This window comes from Pongo abelii, chromosome X (genome assembly GCF_028885655.2).
Source record: "Pongo abelii isolate AG06213 chromosome X, NHGRI_mPonAbe1-v2.0_pri, whole genome shotgun sequence".
In the NCBI taxonomy this organism is placed as follows: Eukaryota; Metazoa; Chordata; class Mammalia; order Primates; family Hominidae; genus Pongo; species Pongo abelii.
In genome coordinates, this window is record NC_072008.2 from 139,965,458 (window position 1) to 139,983,823 (window position 18,366).

The 18,366-nt window shown below is 42.5% G+C and overlaps 1 protein-coding gene across 1 annotated transcript in view; it reads right to left on the minus strand.

Moving 5' to 3' along the window:
• The window catches only part of GPC3 (glypican 3), a 459,357-nt gene extending 442,910 nt beyond the window's left edge, over positions 1–16,447 (minus strand). Inside the window, exon 1 of the mRNA XM_024240565.3 lies at positions 16,089–16,447. Coding sequence (XP_024096333.2) covers positions 16,089–16,263 — 175 coding nt within the window. The 5' untranslated portion in view covers positions 16,264–16,447. The remainder of the gene's footprint in view (positions 1–16,088) is intronic.
• Between the last annotated feature and the right edge of the window lie 1,919 nt (positions 16,448–18,366).

The window sequence follows — 18,366 nt, forward strand, 5'->3', positions numbered from 1 at the left end:
TGGGACCCCACATTCTTCCCTAAGCCACAACAATGCCTGTTTATGTAAATAGGATTTTCAATAACACAACAGAATCTGAAAAAAAATGTTTTCATTATTGTCTCTGAAAACATGCAAATGCAAAAGATGAAAGTCAAGGGGCTTTCACTATGATGGGCACTGAATACCCTAAAATATTTATTCTACGTGAATCTGAGCCTGGATTCCAAGTGCATCTAAGAAACAGGCAATGAGGATTTCTCCTTTAAAAAAAAGACATCTGAGTGCAATATGAGGAGGCACAAAGGTTTCTCTGACTCCATGGCAAGTTGACTGCATATGCAAAAAAAACTAAGTTTAAAAAGAAATAAAAATAGTAGTAGATATCTATTTACCTTTATTTGGCAGCCCCTTCCAAAATCTGGGCCAAAATATAAATATCCTCACCTCCATCATCATCACTAGATGACAATCAAACACTCCTACACGACCATAACAACCTCCAGGCACAAACTAAAAGCTCATTAAAGAGTATATGAAAGCTATTTCTAGAAGAATTAAACAAAGAAGGAAAGAACTATTAGCAAAATTAATTAGACGATTCATACTTTTGACAACTATTACTATTTGTTTGAACTCAAGTGTCTAACTCCTTTACTGACAGGTATTGATGACTATAGCGGTACCACATATCTAGAGTTTTAAACTGACCTTGTAGCTTTTTGGTTCAAGAACTCAGGTTTTGACCTGTACTCCGTATATCAGCCTTCCTGTTGCTGTTTAGGCAGCTGATAAGAGACAGAAATCCTTCTTGCTCATTAGGCCACTAGCTGCTGTTAAGCAAAGGGCTGGGGAGGGGCGTGCTCAGTGGCCCAGAGGAATGTGCCAGGCTCCACATATAAAGCCAGCTCCGATTTGGGGTTAAGAATTTAACCTTAAAAGGCTGACAAGTCGTAAATTTGCTTGAGGTTCATATATATGTGTGACTTTCACAGTTTATATTTCCTAGCCAGGACCCAAAGTCAAAACATGCCTCCTGATTAATGAATGGTACTAATTGTTATTCCTGACTTGAGAACATTAGTCTTTATCCATAATATTTTCTTAAAAAACACACAATCTCATACCTAAAACTCTCTGGCTTAAGGGAGTTTGGATAACCAGTTAGAAAAAAAAAATACGAAGAAGAACCTAACGTTATCTGTTACTTGGTGCTACTATTTTGGTAGTCAAGATTGACTCAAAGGCTTCCATTTAATTGTGTCCATCAAGCAAAGTGCAAAGGAATGTCCTCCAAATCTAAACATCTGAGATAAAACAACTATCTGCGACTCTATGCAAAAAAATGAGCTGGGGTTGGGGGGAGGTGGTGGGAAGGTGGGGGGCAGGGCTTAAATGTCTTCAAGCACATTTTGTCTAACTTATCTTGTTAAATATTTATACATAAGTGCATAACCTAACAACCTTGGCCAAGCTTGGAAGAGATAATAGATACAGGACAAACAACAGAGCCCCATAAGTATAAAGACAAAGAGAAAAAATACCAAGGAATAGTCCAATTGGAATACAATCTCTAACCTGCAGTCAAGATTGAAACTGGGACAATAAAACCCCACAAGCAAAACAATGTCCCTGAAGTGTGATAACTTCATCAGGGAAAAGCAGGTTATAATTTGGTTAGCTTACAAGGTAGGTGTCAGTTCTAACCCACAGTAGCGCTGTTTCAAAGGGGCTCCCTTATCTTTAGAAAAAAGGAAAGCATTCAATGTAAGAAAAGAGATTTCTAAGAACAAAGATGCAATTTTCATTTATTGAGAGTTATGACAAGGTGAGAGAGAATGTAAACTACATAGCAATGATCTGAGGTACACAAGTCAGGTCATCTAGCCTTGTTCTATCTGTATAGAAAGCTTTTTAAATACTCAGTTCTTAGAAAATGGAATGTAAATTCATTGGTGTACATTTTAGGGCTCTTCGTTTTCAAACTAAAGAATAGAATTTTACAATATCCCAAGATAAGTAAACCAGGTACCCAAATAAAATATGTGGGCAGAAATTGAAAGTCTGTTTTCTCTCCATTGAGGACAGACAGAAGTGGAGAAGGCAGAGGAAAATGGAGGAAGAGAGAGGAGAGATGGAAATCAGAAGCTACGGGGAAAGGAAACACAGCTTAAAACTAAAATGCAGAGGAAAATATAAAACATTCCACTCATCTTTTTTTTAAGAGAGAACAAGAAACAAAATCATTAAATAAATATAACAAACCATAAAGCACCTTCTGTTCTAAATTATAACCAGTTGAGAGAGGGTGTGAGGGTAGGAGAAAGGGGAAAAGGGAAGATGTGGAGAACAGTCCAACAGACAGAAGGAGGGCCCTCAGTAGCTTCAGAGGTATATTGAGCCCCAGGAGGGATGTGATGAGAGTGCACAGAACATCCGTTGTTCCCCTTAACTGTGGGTGTTAGAGTAACCTAGGCAACTTCTTATCACTACTCTATGAAATGTTGAGGAGCTTTTCAAGAATCTTACCCATTTTACCCAGAATTATTAGTTGGTAGTAAATTTCATTACCACTAGGATCTAATTTGAAGATAAAACTGGATATTGTTGGGAAAAGACTCTGAATGATTGAATAAATGCTGGTTCCAACATCTCCTTCAAGCTTCGTAAATGAGGCAACCTTACACTCAAAGAACAAAGAAAAAGCAATCTGACAGCTTTTGAAGGCCAAAAAACCCTTCAGGCAACGTTATTAAATTGACCCACAGCACTGAAGTTTTAAAGCCAAGAAATGACTTAGGTTTTAGAAATTAACACTTGTATAAAACCTTCAGAATACCATGGGGAAAATAAACCTTTATTTCAGAAATAAACTTTGAAGTTTGAAAACAAAGCAGAAAACCTGTTTCTGAAAACAGAAAGGACTATTTGAAACACTGAGCACAGTTCTTCCACAGCTCTTTGAAACTCTTCAACAGTTCCACTCTGACTTCTGGAGATGGCCAAGTAAGATATACCCCAGAATGCCAGCAAAAGAAAAAGTGGGAAACCGTTAGTTCCCTATGGGAAGAGCCAAATGATCTCAGGAGATAGCTGCCTCTGGCCACGTTAAATTAAGCCAAGGCCAAGACTAGAGGTTCTACCCATCTAAGGCAGCAAAGGCAGTACTTTCCAACTAGTTACAAATTATTAGCCACTGAGCAGAGATCCTATTGGCTCTCCCTAGCCCATTCAATATCACATTCTCATTCATTGGCTCAGTCTGTTATACTTAAATAGAGGGCATGCATGCCAAGGCCATAAGAGTGAGAGACATAATAGACAGAGGTAGACTTGCAAGATTTAGTCACTTAATTTGGCTGTGGGATGGGTAAAAGGAGAAATCAAAGACAATTTCAAGGTTTCAAGTTGGTGCCAGACAGAGATACCATCACCAGAAATATAGAACGTTAAGAATAGGCAGGTTTGTGTGGATGGGAAAAGAAAATAATGGACTAATTTTTGGCTCTGTTGAAAATGAAGCACTGGCAGGACTTCCAGATGGACATGTCCAGCAGACAACTGGGAAATACTGAACTGAAGAGCAAGGAAGAGGTCAGGTTGAAAAGAGATACGGGAATCATTCAAAGAGCAAAGATAATGAAGTCATGGGAATGGATGTGGGAATAAGCAAAGAGAGAACGGAAAGGGCAAAAGACAAACACTACTGGGACACTTACATCTAAAGTGTAGGAGGAAGAGGGCAAACAAGCAAAGACTGAAGTGAGTAGGAAGGGAACCCAGAGTACACAGTGTCACAGAAGTTGACAGAGTATGGGAATTTAAGTCAAATACTTTATATCCAGACTATATCTCTTCCTCTCATACTCCAGTAGGTATTCTGGAAACAGCATGAGCTATGGAGTAAGACAAACCTGGGTGAAAATTCCGGCTCCGCCACTTACACAACCTTTGGGAAAGTAAACCTTTCTGAGCCTCAGTTTCTTCATCTGTAAAATGGAGTTGACACCACCTACCTTTCAGGTTTCCTGTGTTGATTAAATGAGAGGTTAAATATAAAGTAATTGACATATAGTAGGCACTTAGTAAAGGTTATTTTCCATAATCTTCCCTCGTGGTCCTTCTAAACTATTCCACCAACCTGAAAGTGGTGTCAAAAAATCGACTGCAATACAAGGAGTTTCCAGCTTATGTTGAAAGAAACACTGATGAAGGCAATCTCTTAAACAACGGAGAAATGAAAGAAACCATTTATGCCAGAGAAACAGAAAATTATACAACCCTCCCCAACCCCCAAACCAAAAAATAATACATCTCCATAGACACTTATGAAAGATCAGCCCAATTACACAAGTATTCCTAGCGTTTACTTGGAACCACATGTTTCAGAGACCAGCCATCAGGGCCAAGTCTGAAGCAGAATACAGGCCAGAGCTCCAAAAGCTACACATTGTTACAGTTTTCATTCTTTACATTGGGAACGTACTCCCCTGGGGGAGGGACAGAGGAGCCACCATGTTGGAACCACTAAAGTTGCTGGAACTCAGAAGCTACAGACACTTTATGAGTGGTTGCATTGTGTGTACGTGAGATATATGAGGGCAAGGCTTTCACAAGACAAATGTAATGTGTGATTGTGAAAGACCACCTACTGCTAAGAGTAACAGCTAACAACGTTCAGCGGTTTTTTTTTTTTTAGACAAAGTCTCACTCTGTCACCCAGGCTGGAGTGCAGCGGCGTGATCCCAGCTCACTGCAACCTCTGCCTCCGGGCTCAGGCAATCCTCCAACCTCAGCCTCCTGAGTCACAGAAACTGCAGGTACATGCCACTACGCCCAGCTAATTTTTCTATTTTTTGAAGAGGCAGGGTTTCACTATGTTGCCCAGGCTGGTCTTGAACTCTTGGGCTCAATCAGTCCTCCCACCTTAGCCTTCAAAAGTGCTGGGATTACAGGTGTGAGCCACCATGTCCAGCCTTTCCATTTAAATAACATGCATAATTATTCATTATTACTATCAAGAATAATAGAAGTCTGATTCTTTGATTCTAATATATTCCTCTACATAGAGATGTGTGTGTATGCACATGTGCACATGCACGTGTGTGTGTTTGGTAGTATGTTATCTTATTTGCAGAGTCTTGGATCATGACAACATATACTCATACTTTCTCTTAATCAAGAGGGTTCTTGAAGTCTTTGGCAGGTTTTTTTTTTTAAATCATCAGATGTTGGCAAAATACATTTTAATACATGCCACATGCAAAAGCCTGGAAAATATCATCCACACTCACGACTTCCAACTTAAGCCTACATGCTGATGAGTCCCAACTATGTGCTTCTCCTTAACTCCAGAAGAATATATACACTCTTTCCCAGTGAACTCATCTGTTCCCAGGGCTTCAATTACCATCTATATGCTGATAATTTCCAAGTATATATCTCCATCCCTGATTTCTCCCTCTTTTGTAATCCAAAACGCAACTTGAACTACCTAGCAGACATTTTCTACCTCCATCATCAAAGGACCTTTCAAACTCAATCTGTTTGAAACCAAACTGATTATTTCAGCCCTTAAAAACATGTTCCTCCTATATTTCAAGCACACTCATTTGTTCAACAAATATTTACCAAGCACCTATTATGTGCCACAGCACCACCACCCAGAAAAACCAAAAGTTCTAGATTCTCCCTTTTGTCCTCATATCCAGTCACTAAGTCATGTCTATTCTACTCCCTCTATTCTCTCAAGTCTAGCTTTTATTCTCCTATTTATGGTCCCCTGCCCTATCACCTGTGTTACTAAAACTCCCTGCCACCGCTCACTCTCCAGTTGTCCTCCAACTGAATAATGTTTCCCTTCTTAATATGTTTTCAAGGCTCCTCATCATCCTTGGGTATAACCCAAACTCCTTAGCATTTCCTATTTTTCTAATTCATCTTCCCTCCACTTCCACATCTGTGCTCCAAGAAATCCCAATTATTCCAGTCCAACAAATGTGTCATGTGTCATTTTGCCTCTTAACTCTGTACCTTTGTACATGCCTTACATGATAGCCCCCTCTTTTTTTTTTTTTTTTTTTTTTGAGACAGGGTCTCTCTCTGCCACCCAGGCTGGAGTGTGGTGGTATGATGGTAGCTCACTGCAGCCTTGAACTCAGCCCTCTTAAGACAACTAGGCAAATTCCTCCATAGCTCAAGAGCCCTCCTGCCTCCACATGGTGCCCAGCTCTCTGGCAGGCCACAGTCATGCTGCCTTGGCATCTATGTTTTTCCTTGCCTGGATCCCTCTCTAGGCGGGGAGCTCCTTGCTGGCAGTGATTTTATCTTGTTCATCAGCTCCTAGCTCAGTACCTGGCATAGTATCAGTGCTCAATAAATGTTGGTTGAAGTAAGAATAAATTTTAAAAACTTTTAAATATTTATGCAGAAATGGCATATAAAGTTCATTATTAGTGAGTTCCTTTTCTACAAATTTCCATCTGTTTTCCAAAACAGATAACTGTGGTCCTCAGTGCAATCACTCCATGAAACCTAACCTGGAAACTGCTTCTTGGGTCACATTCTCATTTCTATGGCGCTCAACATGCAACACAGCCAGTGCTAGAAGTAGTTCTCCAAAGTGGGCCAAATTAGCATTATTGGTGACTGTCACTACTTAACAAGGATAACATCTGTGTACTTGGGGAAATGATGGAACTTGATTTTAAGAGTGGTAGCTCTATGATATCAGTGACGATTAGCTCTGCTACAATTTCAGGCCAATCCAACTGAAAATGGTTTACTCAGTCTCTGAAAGCTGTACCCACTAGCTCTCCCCCAGAAAAATTAGGCTTAGTCTCTAGATTATTAAAGGCATAAGGATGTAGGGATATTATATCTGTGTATATGAGTGTACAAATATGTGTGTGTATGTGTGCTGGAACCAGGCAGGTTGCTGGAAGTCAGAAGTGACAGATACTTTATGAGTGGTTGCCTTGTGTGTACATGAGATATATGAAAGCAAGGCTTTCATGAGACAAATGTAAGGTATGACTGTGAAATACCACGTACTGCTTAGAGTAACAATTAACTTTCAAACAGTTTAAATAACAGAAATATTTATTAATTATTGCTGTCTAAATAATAGAAATCATTCTATACATACATAAAATCTATGAATATAAATATAAAAAACATATCCAAATACCACACTTAGGTAAAGCTATAGTTAAAAAATATTTCTTTACTTGTCACCTCCTCTTCAATCGTAAGTTTTAAAGAGGGGCAACTTGCCAGGAGCAAAATTGACTCACACCTGAAATCCCAGCACTTTGGGAGGCCGAGGCAGGCGGATCACCTGAGGTCAGGAGTTTGAGACCAGCCTGGCCAACGTGGTGAAACGCCATCTCTACTAAAAATACAAAAATTAGCCAGGTGTGGTGGTGGGCACCTGTAATCCCAGCTACTCGGGTAGCTGAGGCAGTAGCATCTCTTGAACCCGGGAAGCGGAGGTTACACTGAGCCGAGATTGTGCCACCACACTCCAGCTCAGGCAACAGTGCAAGACTCTGTCTCAAAAAAAAAAAAATAATAATAATAATAATAATAAATGAATAAATAAATAAAAGAGGGGCAACAAGGCTCCCAGGGCCAAAGAGAATAAATAAATATGCTTCAAATTCACCACCCCTTCTGTCTCTGCTGCAAATTAGTTTAGACAATGATACATTCAGAGAATCAATGTTCTATAGTTATATGCCACCCCAGGATCTCACTGGATAGTGGTCAAGCTCTCTAGACTATGTCTTTAGGTGTTTATTCTTATATTCCTTCCAACTAATTAATCAATTCCATTAAAAACTCTGTACAAGGCACTCTACTCACCACTCTAGAGGATATCATGATGAATCAAACATGGTTCCTGCATTCAATAAGCATAGGGTCTGGAAAAGGCCATGAATAAGCTACATATTTCAAAAAACATGGATAATAAGTGAGAAGTACAGACAAAGTATTTCTCTGAACCAAATGCAATTGGGACATCCTTCTGTATTCTCTCCGCACACATGCAAATTTCCATACTCAAATATTTTCTGATCCTTTCCATCTGTCGTATGCCAGCTAACTTTCTACTATATACCAAGTGAAGGCTTTTAAACTCCTCCCTATATCTGTCACTCTAACTCTTTCTCCCTTCACCATGTTTCCATCAGCTTCAATCATTCAAACCAAAGTTTGACAAAGAGCAATGAAGAATCCCAGGGTGACATGATACACACTGTAAGTACTGATATGCAGGGTTTGGGAGAGAGGGAGCAGAGCCATAATTAAGGAGAAGAGTATGCAAATGGAACTCTGATTTTTGTTTTCAAATGAACATCATCCCTTCGTTTTTTATCCTTTTTCCTACTTGGGCCTCTATTTGAATATTTGAAAGAACTTCCCATCAACTTTCAATTAGTTTACCTAGGCAACTAATTGAAAGTTTGGCCTAATGCAGACAGAAATTAAGAGAACTCTCATGAGGCCCTTTATCCTACCCAAATGAAATTTCCATGGCTGAAAATCCACTTTGGATTATGTCCTTTTTTAAATTTTATTTATTTATTTTTGAGACAGAGTCTTCCTCTGTCGCCCAGGCTGGAGTGCAGTGGTATGATCTCAGCTCACTGCAACCTCTGCCTCCCAGGTTCAAGCGATTCTCCTGCCTCAGCCTCCTGAGTAGCTGGGATTACAGGTATGTACCACTATGTCCAGCTAATTTTTGTATTTTTAGTAGAGATGGGGTTTCGCCATGTTGGCCAGGCTGATCTGGAACTCTTGGCCTCAAGCAATCCCCCTGCCTCGGCCTACCAAAGTGTTGGGATTACAGGTGTGAGACACCATGCCCAGCCTGGATTATGTCCTTTTAAATGTACATTTATGAAGCTTGATGCCTTAGGTAAGAAGTGCCAAACACTGAGGAAAAACTTACATACATTCAGTGTATGTTTCCGTAACTGGCACCAAATTGCATTATTTTCACAAACCTAAATACCACAGATCTGTAAGGTGAAGATAAGCATATGCATTTATACATACATGTATATCTTCAATTAGTCTTGAAATTACTTATAATATCCTTATAAACAAGCACAAAATACTTACCTCTTATAAGATTTAACTAGTCTACTTCTTCCAGAGAGTTATAGTATAGCCAAATGAATTAAACTAATATGCTTTATCCCTTACCTATAGAAAACAAATGGATTTTATTATTATTATTATACTTTTAGGGTACATGTGCACAATGTGCAGGTTAGTTACATATGTATACATGTGCCATGCTGGTGTGCCGCACCCATTAACTCGTCATTTAGCATTAGGTATATCTCCTAATGCTATCCCTCCCCCCTCCCCCCACCCCACAACAGTCCCCAGAGTGTGATGTTCCCCTTCCTGTGTCCAACAAATGGATTTCTGACCTAAAAAAAACTGGTTACTTTTTTAGAAACCTTAGTGTATTGGTAAAAATAAATCAACTACTTAAATATTGGCTTCATGGAAATTTTATGTTTGTAATACATTTCTAACTCCATTCATTCATTCAGTATATAAATACATATTGAGTACCTATTATTTGTACCCTGTACTGTGCTAGACACTGGGATACAAAGATGAATAAAATATAGCCGCTAACCTCAAGATGATCACAGTCTAGTAGGGAAGGTATCATTAGAAACATGAACTTCAAAGTTGCCATAATGGGGATTTCTAATTTTCCAGTAATAAACTTAGTTGCAAAAGGCAGACAAAAAGGCCATGTAAAATTTTACTCTAAAGTTGTACCTTCTCTCGGATTTATAAGGAATAAATATATGCTTCATTGTGGAAATTTTGAAAAATACAGAATATTTTCAAAAACATCACTTCTACTGAGACATGTACATTTTTCAGCTTTCAGGTGGCTGGACGGTGGAAGTTTCTTTTATAACAGCTTTTGACTTCCCTCCTTATTGCCACTTCCACTTGTATTTTATCTTCTTCCTATCAATTATTTATCAATATAAGCCTATTAAGTACGCTTCAAAGAGCTTAGTAGATTTACTATCTAGCATATAAATACAATTTCAGCTACTAGAAGTAATTAACTGTTCGGAACACTAGCAATGCATTTTGGTCATAACATTGACTTCCTTTTATTCATGAGGAAAAATACAAACTCTCAAATTAGGCTTTGTCCAGCTACACACAAAAAGAGGGAAAAGTGAAAAATGCCTCTCTTAGTAATCAATCTTGATTCATTTTTTTAAATTGCAAACAAGTATTTCTAATAATTAACACTTGGCTAATTGATCTTGAATTGCCCTAATTAGAAGTACAGAATCTTCTTTACTTTGTATATTCAACAAGATATTCAAGTAAGGCTACAATGTTCCAATAAGCATTCTCACCACCACCCCCGATACACGTAGCATTTCAAAACACGCATTTTCTCTGCTAATATACCCACCTTCACCTTGATTTTTGAACAGCATTCTCCCTGTCATTATGTCTCAGAAGGTAAATTCCCATTACTTTATGCTGTCTCTAAAGCCAGTCTGGGGCCTGTAACTTGGATTCTATTTTCTGATGCTCATTTCCTAATGGAGTGCCAGGGATCCTGTTTCAAGCCAGACAATTTGCTAAATATGGGCAGATGAGTGGGAGATTTTTCTGCCCACACTGTCCCTTAGATCGCAGATTACCAAAAACATCTAACCCATTTACAAGATTGGCTAGGACTGAATAGATATTGGCTCCTGGAATAGGCTCTTGAATTGAGTCTGTACACGAATTCTGATCCCAGGTTACAAAAACCTGTGAGGTACTTCAACAGGTCCATGCATGTGTTATATAGCTCAACTCCCAAATATGGTAATATCAACCTTAGCAAGAAAGGTCTAGCAGACATTAAATCAAAGAGGGCTTGATTTAAGAGATGTCCTACAATTTATGTGCTGTAATAATTGTTGATCATTAATGATACTAAGCCAGTCATAACAATGCTGCTAATTTCAATTTGTTATTTGGGTACTCAAAATTTAATAAGCCCTGCTGATGGTAAGAGTTGCCAGCTAACTGAGGTAAGCCTGTATCTGTCTCCAGCCAAAATATATGTAGGCTGAAAAGTTCGTCTACATGCCCCAATAATGTATCGTAACAATTTGGACTTAGGCTTTTAAAATATGTAAGATGACATATGGCTTAAGAAAGTATGTGAGAGTTCATAGGGAATACATAATGATCTAGAAATCCTGTTTTTGTAAATTATTCACTAAATGCTGTATGGCCTTGTGCTCAACACTGCTCAAATGCAGTGCTTTCCCTTTAAGAGGCTTATAATCTAAAACATACAAATAACCATATGCAGAAAAAAAGCTAGAGATCAGAGTAAAAGGAAGCATTCACAAAAAAATGTACAAATTCAGCATGCCAGAACTTTTCAGTTGAGCAACATGATCCCCAGTGAAATTCTTTCCAAATGATGTATCGTGTGCACAAGTTATAAGTGATTATCTTCAATTTTCTTAGAAATGAGTAATAAGATAACTCTTAAGACCCATGCTTTTGTATATGCATCAAACACTGAAGTTGGCGTGGTCATTGATAGCTGTCATTTAGGGAGAAAACATATTTTCTGTCTTGTCTCATACCAGACAAATCCAGGACTCTTTTCTCCCAGATCGGTAATAAGCCGCCTTTGTCTAGGCTACAGTGAACAGCAAACATTGCAACTCTAAAGATGGAAGTAGCAGAATGCTCAAAAATATTGCATCAAAATATTGGATACAACCTACCAGCCCATAAGAAAAAAACACATTGCAAAACTGACACCATCTGCGTCATTTAGCATCCATCAAAATTCTTCTTATGTCTGTATTTCCTAATGCTTCCAAAATGGAATTTGCTCCAAGAATTAAGAAACTCTTTTTAAGATGGCGGCCCTATTAAGAGACTTCTCCCTATCTCCCACTTCATCTCTTCAGTTCTTTTCCCTTGCCCAGGCTGGCTATTGTGACCATTTCAGCCAATTTCCTGGAGGTATTTTCTAGCCCTTTTCACCCTTTTTAATCCTACAAGTTTCCTGGGAAGCCTGTTTACTTGTATGCTTCCCCACTAGACTGTGAGCTTCTTGACAAAAGGGATTGCGTCTCACTCCTCTCTGCATCCCCAGCACCTATTACAGAGGCTGCCAAGGAGTTGGCAGTGTTAGACTCCTTTCAGCCCAAGGTGCCCCACCAATCATCAGCCATGTCCTCCATCAGATTGATGGCTCCCTCTAAGCACAGCTTGGTATCAGTATCAGGATTCGTGTACTATTCAGACCACATTTGAAAGAATTCTCTAACTGTTCCAAGTTAGCACACAATACAGAGTTTTTTGTATTGTTCAAAGTTTCAAAGTTTTAACAAATCACCTGGTCATCCAAATGTCTAGTGCAATCTCAGAAGAGAGAAAACCCTTCCACAACCTCACTTATTATTCTCTCTCTGGACATTAGAACCGCTAACTGCTTCAAACTAATTGGGGAACTGCAGCTGGCAACCCAGATACGGAGGCTAGTTCTCACAGTAAAAACAACAACAACAAATATTAAACTCTCTCTTTGTTTCAAGTACGTTGCTTTTTATTTTTATGTTGTTTCATCTATTTCAAGAAACTCCAAATCAATTTTGGCTGTTCAAGACTGCCTTTTACCCATACAGGCATTTGGCCTTCTGGATTGGTTCTCGCACTTTCCAAGGCCTTCCAAGGCAAGATCCCTCAATCTTTTGGGAGTTGCAACACTACCACGGTTTGTTTGATTTTCTCATTTCCATCCATCCCTTACACTACCCCCCTCCCCCGACAAAAGTGGTGTATGGCATTCATAAAGTGAATTACACTTGATTTTTGTTTAGAAGAATTTTTTTCCAGACTTCTGTAACATTCCCTTGAGACAATTGGAAACATCATTGTCTGATTACTAGCTCACTTTCCTTGCCTAAAATTGTATCCATTCTTGATTGCGCCTGTGGGTAGGTTAAGCAAAACAAAATAAACATCTAGACTTATGAGCTCATTGGCTTTTTTCTGAATTTTTCTAAATTAAATAAGGGCAAAAGAGCTGTACTGAAAGTCAGTTATACGGATTTTTCTGCCAAATGCTAACTCTGTGCGCCTGGTTTCCATCTGTGGTGCTTTCCAAGTTACAAATCCTTAAAAAAATAAGTGGGGTATGAAGAGATCTATGGATTTTGGGGACATGCTATTTAGAACTGCTATCCTGTGACTTGAACACTCCAAAAGAAATGGGAACATGAGATTGTAAGGCTTTAGATCAGCTTTGTGGAAGTCTAGTGTAGTCCTTCAGCACCATTGATTTATTTTTTAGGCTGGCTGATCTCAAATGCCATTTAGTCTCATCCATATTAGCATAAGAAATGTACCTTATTCAGGCTAACCCAATTCTGCTAATGGCCGAAGTTAGCAGTCAATCCCAAATGCTCCCCCTAAGTGAAACAAGACATTCTTGAGGATTTCTCCTTACTGTGACTGAATCTCATTTGATCTGGGACAAAGAAAGCTTTAATGCAGTTAATATAGTGCAGCAGGCAAACTGGACATGGCTTAAAATATGGATGCAGAGGGGGGAAAGTCAAGCGGTCATCATGATGGTTCATAACTATCAAATAATTTTCAGCTCTCTTTCAATTTCCAACCACTGAACGACAGCAGCAAATTATACATTTATTCACTTTGAAATTATACACTTACCATTGTATTTAGTCTGCCATTATTGTCTCTTCCCTAAAATACTGATGAGCTCTTTCCACACACGAACATTAGGATTTTCACGTTTTCCATATCTACAGTGACCATATTTGTCCCACTAAAATTCAGGACACACAGTTTCATGCCAGGACAGAGTATTAGAAACCTGCACTACCCCCAGAAAATCCAGGATATATAATGGTAGCTGTATGGGGATCACCATATTTGAAGTTTGGCTTGGCTCCAGTGTAAGTCAGGACAGTGCCTGCCATGTAGAAGATGCTCAACAGTGTTTGTGTTTGTTAAATAGAACTAAAGCAGGGAATGTTAGGTTTATACGATGAAAACCCTTGAAAAGTGATTTCTCCTATACAGTTTGTGAAACAGTAGAGGAAAATGAAAAATCTTTATTACAAGTCCCTCTTCTCTATAAGTGTATGGCCATCCCTAGGCCTCAAGGGAGGGAAGGAGCCCAGGCCAAATCTCATACACACAGTGTGTGGGCCCTCCCAATACTTTTATACAGATGCTGCAAAGAGGCAGGCAGCCAGAGAGCTGGTGGAGAGCAAGGGAGGGCGAGTGCCTGCAGGAGTGTGTGTGTAGAGGGGGGTTGCTAAATGACTATCTGTGCTTTCTTCTGGCCTTTTTCTTCTTTTGGGCACCACCTTTACCTCCTGGCTTCGAATCAGCCAAATGTGGCCCCAACCCCAACCCTGGACCCATTCATCTTGTGGGGGCTCAGCCTGTGAGGACCAATTTTTACATTACCAACAAAAGCATGTTCTCTAGCCTTAACAATCTAATTACCATGGCACTTCCAGGGGAGAGAGATTCGCCAGTTGTTTCAGTTCTGTGGAACTGATTCATAGGTTGCCCCTTACAGCTCCTGCACATGCCCACGTGGTACATTATTAACACTTAACAGGGGATGAGGTAGTTCGACCCTCCCTTAGAGCGAAATCCTGCAAAGCAATATTTAACATATGCGCAAATGCATTTCAGTCACCAAAAAGGGTGACCAATTACCTTTGCAACTAAACAGCAGGCTCACTCGGCTCTTTTCATCAACCTAAAGAAAAGGCTGAGGGCGCGCTGGCTGCCTAGGTAACCTCCTACCAGTGAACGCTGGCTGGCAGCGCCCACGGGGCGCGCATCCGCATTCACAACTTGGTCCAACCATCGGGCCCGCCTCCATGACTTGTTGAGAGCCACCAGCCAAGTTTTGGCTAGGGCTGCTCCCCGATCCCTCGGAAGCGCGGGACGCGCGCCTCACTGGATGCCTGAGTTGAGAAGAGACCCTGGAGGCCACAAACGTCTCACGGTTACGGAATACAACTGGCCGTTTCTTCTCAGTGCACCCCTGACAAATTAACCTGTTTGAAACCGACTCTCCTTGTCCGCATTGTCAGTGTAGCAATTTGGTCTAATTGGATTCTAAGGCAGGCGTTAGGAGCCCAACCGCTGGACAGTCAATCACGCAGGGCCATTAATATTCATCTGTTGACAGCGGCAGCCCTCGGCTAATGTTAAAATACGTCGTTACGGCACGATCTGATTGTGCAGAACAAAAGGCAGGCGTTCAGAAACTTTCCTCCACCTAAAATCATCTCCCCTTTAGGATCCAGCCTGTCAAGAAGGCAGATGAATTTGGGAGGGGGAGGAGTTAAATATCTTTGGACTCCTGCTCCCTGGGCCAGCAGCACCGGTTTTAAAGCGATTTCGCTAACCTATATAAGGGATGCTGTTATGAAGGAAAAGGTTCAGTCTCCTCATTTTGGGGACCCTCTTACTCAAAAGTTTGCCTCAGTGTGTCTTCACCCGCCACTGCAGATTCACAAATCTGTCCTCAACTTTGCTTGCACTTGGGCCCGTGAGCTTAGGAAACCCAGGCTGGGTAAAGGAGGAGGGGGGGTACGTTGGGGAAGGGATAGCTGGAGCTGTGGTCCAGCTAAGGCTGAAATTCTGACACGTATGTGCGAGCAAGGATGGCAAATTCATGAGGCACCAGCTCGGCTGTGGGGCGCCAGTTCGCAGAGACCCGGGAAAATAGCTCCCACCTTCTCGCCCTTCCAAAAAACGGGCGCTCACGAGAGGGCGATCCCCACGGTTCCTCCCGCTCACACCTTCCCTGACAGCAGCGTGAGACTGGGGGATGTGGGCTCCGTCCACACACACCCTCTCTCCCTCCCTCAGTAGATCCAGCCAGGCCCCAGGCACACCGACCACTCCCAAGTGCCCAGCTGCAGGGCGCACGACTACAGCCCGGCGGGGCTAGCGCGGTCAGGATACAGCCACCACGCGCGCCTTGCTCCCCGCTGGGCGCTAGGCACGCTCAAGGGACCCCTCCTCACCTGGCACGGGAGTTTCGGGCACCCACTTGAGTCCGGGCTGCAGTCTCTGGAAGAAGGAGCGGACTTGGTGACAGGTGGCGTCCGGCGGCGGCGGCGGGGGCTGCGCCTGTCCCGGGAAGTCCAAGCTGAGCAGCATCGCCACCACCAAGCACGCGGTGCGCACGGTCCCGGCCATCCTGCTTCGCAGGGAGCTAGGAGAGCGCGGGAGAGTGGCAGCCGGAGCGAGAGCAGTCCCAGGACTCGGCAAGCCTGGCAGTGGCCCTGAGGAGCAAGAGACGTGCTGCTACCCAGCCGCTGCAAAAGTTTCCTCGCAGCTACCTGGGCGCTGGGCGAGGGCGGGAACCGCTTGGCTGCGCGGGGCAGGGCGGGGCTGACTGGGGTGGGGCGGGGCAAGGAGGGACGGGGCGGGGCGAGGCGATCCGCGCGGCCAGGGGGCGGTGGCTGTTGTGCGGCCGGTAGCCGCCGGGGTGCGGGGGCGCGGCGTGGAGCGCGGCGGGGGCCACTGGGGCACCGCGGCGCGGGGACCGGGCGAAGGCAGTGCGAGAGGAGGGTGCGGAGCGCGCGCGGTGGCTCCCGGCAGCCGAGCCCAGCTGCCCGCTCGCCGCCGCTCTACACAGGGCGCTCTGGCATAACTACTGCAGAGGGGCTGCAGGCTCGAGCGCGCTGATTGGCTTCCCAGCAGCCGCCCGCTCTGACTGGCTCTGGGAGAAGTTCCCCAGCCTCACTCCTCCTTCCCGCCGCTCATTGGCCTACAGCCTGGAGGGCTTTTCCCTTTAGGATTTTTGCCTCCTTTTCATCCTTCCTGGGGGCAGGTGGGGGTCCCTGACTTACGTCCCCCTCCGCTTCGCCACAGGCCTTCTTTCAGCTTGTGCTACCTCTTTCCTGGCCACCAGAGCCACACAAGGTATTCCTTCACACAAAATCCACCTCATCATTCTACTCTCTGAGGAGCTTCCCGCGAACCGTTTTCCTAACGCAGCTCTGACCGGGTTCTCAAAGCCAACCTGCAAATAGTCACGTTCAGGGACAGCCAGGGACCGCTGGGCTTTTCACAGCCTGCCTCACCTTTGAATATTGTATCTTAAAAGTCTGAAAGCCCCTGTGGCTTGCTAGATTTGATTCAATAGAGCCACACAAAGTCAGAGAAATCACCTGATTCTGGGGTGTTAAAAGAAAATCTACTTCACGATAGTCTCAGGTGGCCCTTCAAGAGGCAAAGCCTAACTGGTTACAACGAAATAACCAGGGGCTTAAAGCCAGCCTAACTCATTAGAAAATCATTACACAGCAAATTTATTGAGCCAAAGCTAGCCTATTTCATAGGTGGAGTAGAAGGCTATTTGAAAGGTATCCTACACCCAAATCCCACCTCTCCTGCTTAGATTTCACCATTAGAAATCCAGTTCTTTAGGCCGGGCGCGGTGGTTCACGCCTGTAATCCCAGCACTTTGGGAAGCTGAGGCGGGTGGATCATGAGGTCAGGAGTTCAAGACCAGCCTGGCCAAGATGGTGAAACCCCGTGTCTACTAAAAATACAAAAAATTAGCTGGGCACGGTGGCAGGCGCCTGTAATCCCAGCTACTCGGGAGGCTGAGGCAGGAGAATCGCTTGAACTCAGAGGGCAGAGGTTGCAGTGAGCTGAGATCGCACTACTGCACTCCAGCCTGGGCGACAGAGTGAGACTCCGTCTCAAAAAAAAAAAAAAAAGAAAGAAAGAAAAGAAAAGAAAAAAAGAAATCCAGTTATTTGAGAATGAAATATCTCTCCAAGGAAGAATGCATTTAGTCATTACCTATATGCTGCTAAGTAGGGATCTTTAGCGTGGATTCCTTTCATGATCCTCCACACTCTAGTCCAGTAGAGAGCTCAATATGTATTTGTATGATAAAATTACTTAACACCTCAGCATGAATTAGTTTGTCATCTGATGGTTTTGTTTCCAACCTAGGTGAAAGTAGGTTTTAAGGGAGAACCTCAGCACCAGGAAATTGTCTGGGGTGTGCAAGGTCCGGGGAGAGGAGGTTGTGTTCCAGGACCCATGGGCTGAGAAGGGAGACAAAGAGAGAGGAAGGTCACGGGGGAAGTTCATTCATCCATTTATTCATTCGGTAACAAATATTTGAACTCCTACTGTGTTCCAGGCACTGTAGATTACAAACAGACAATGAGGATACAAAGATTAACCAACCCGTGGTACCTGACCTCAAAGAACTGCAAACTAATGGGGAAAATAACCAAGTTAACCCACTGTGTGAATGCTAAGATGAAATTCTAAGGG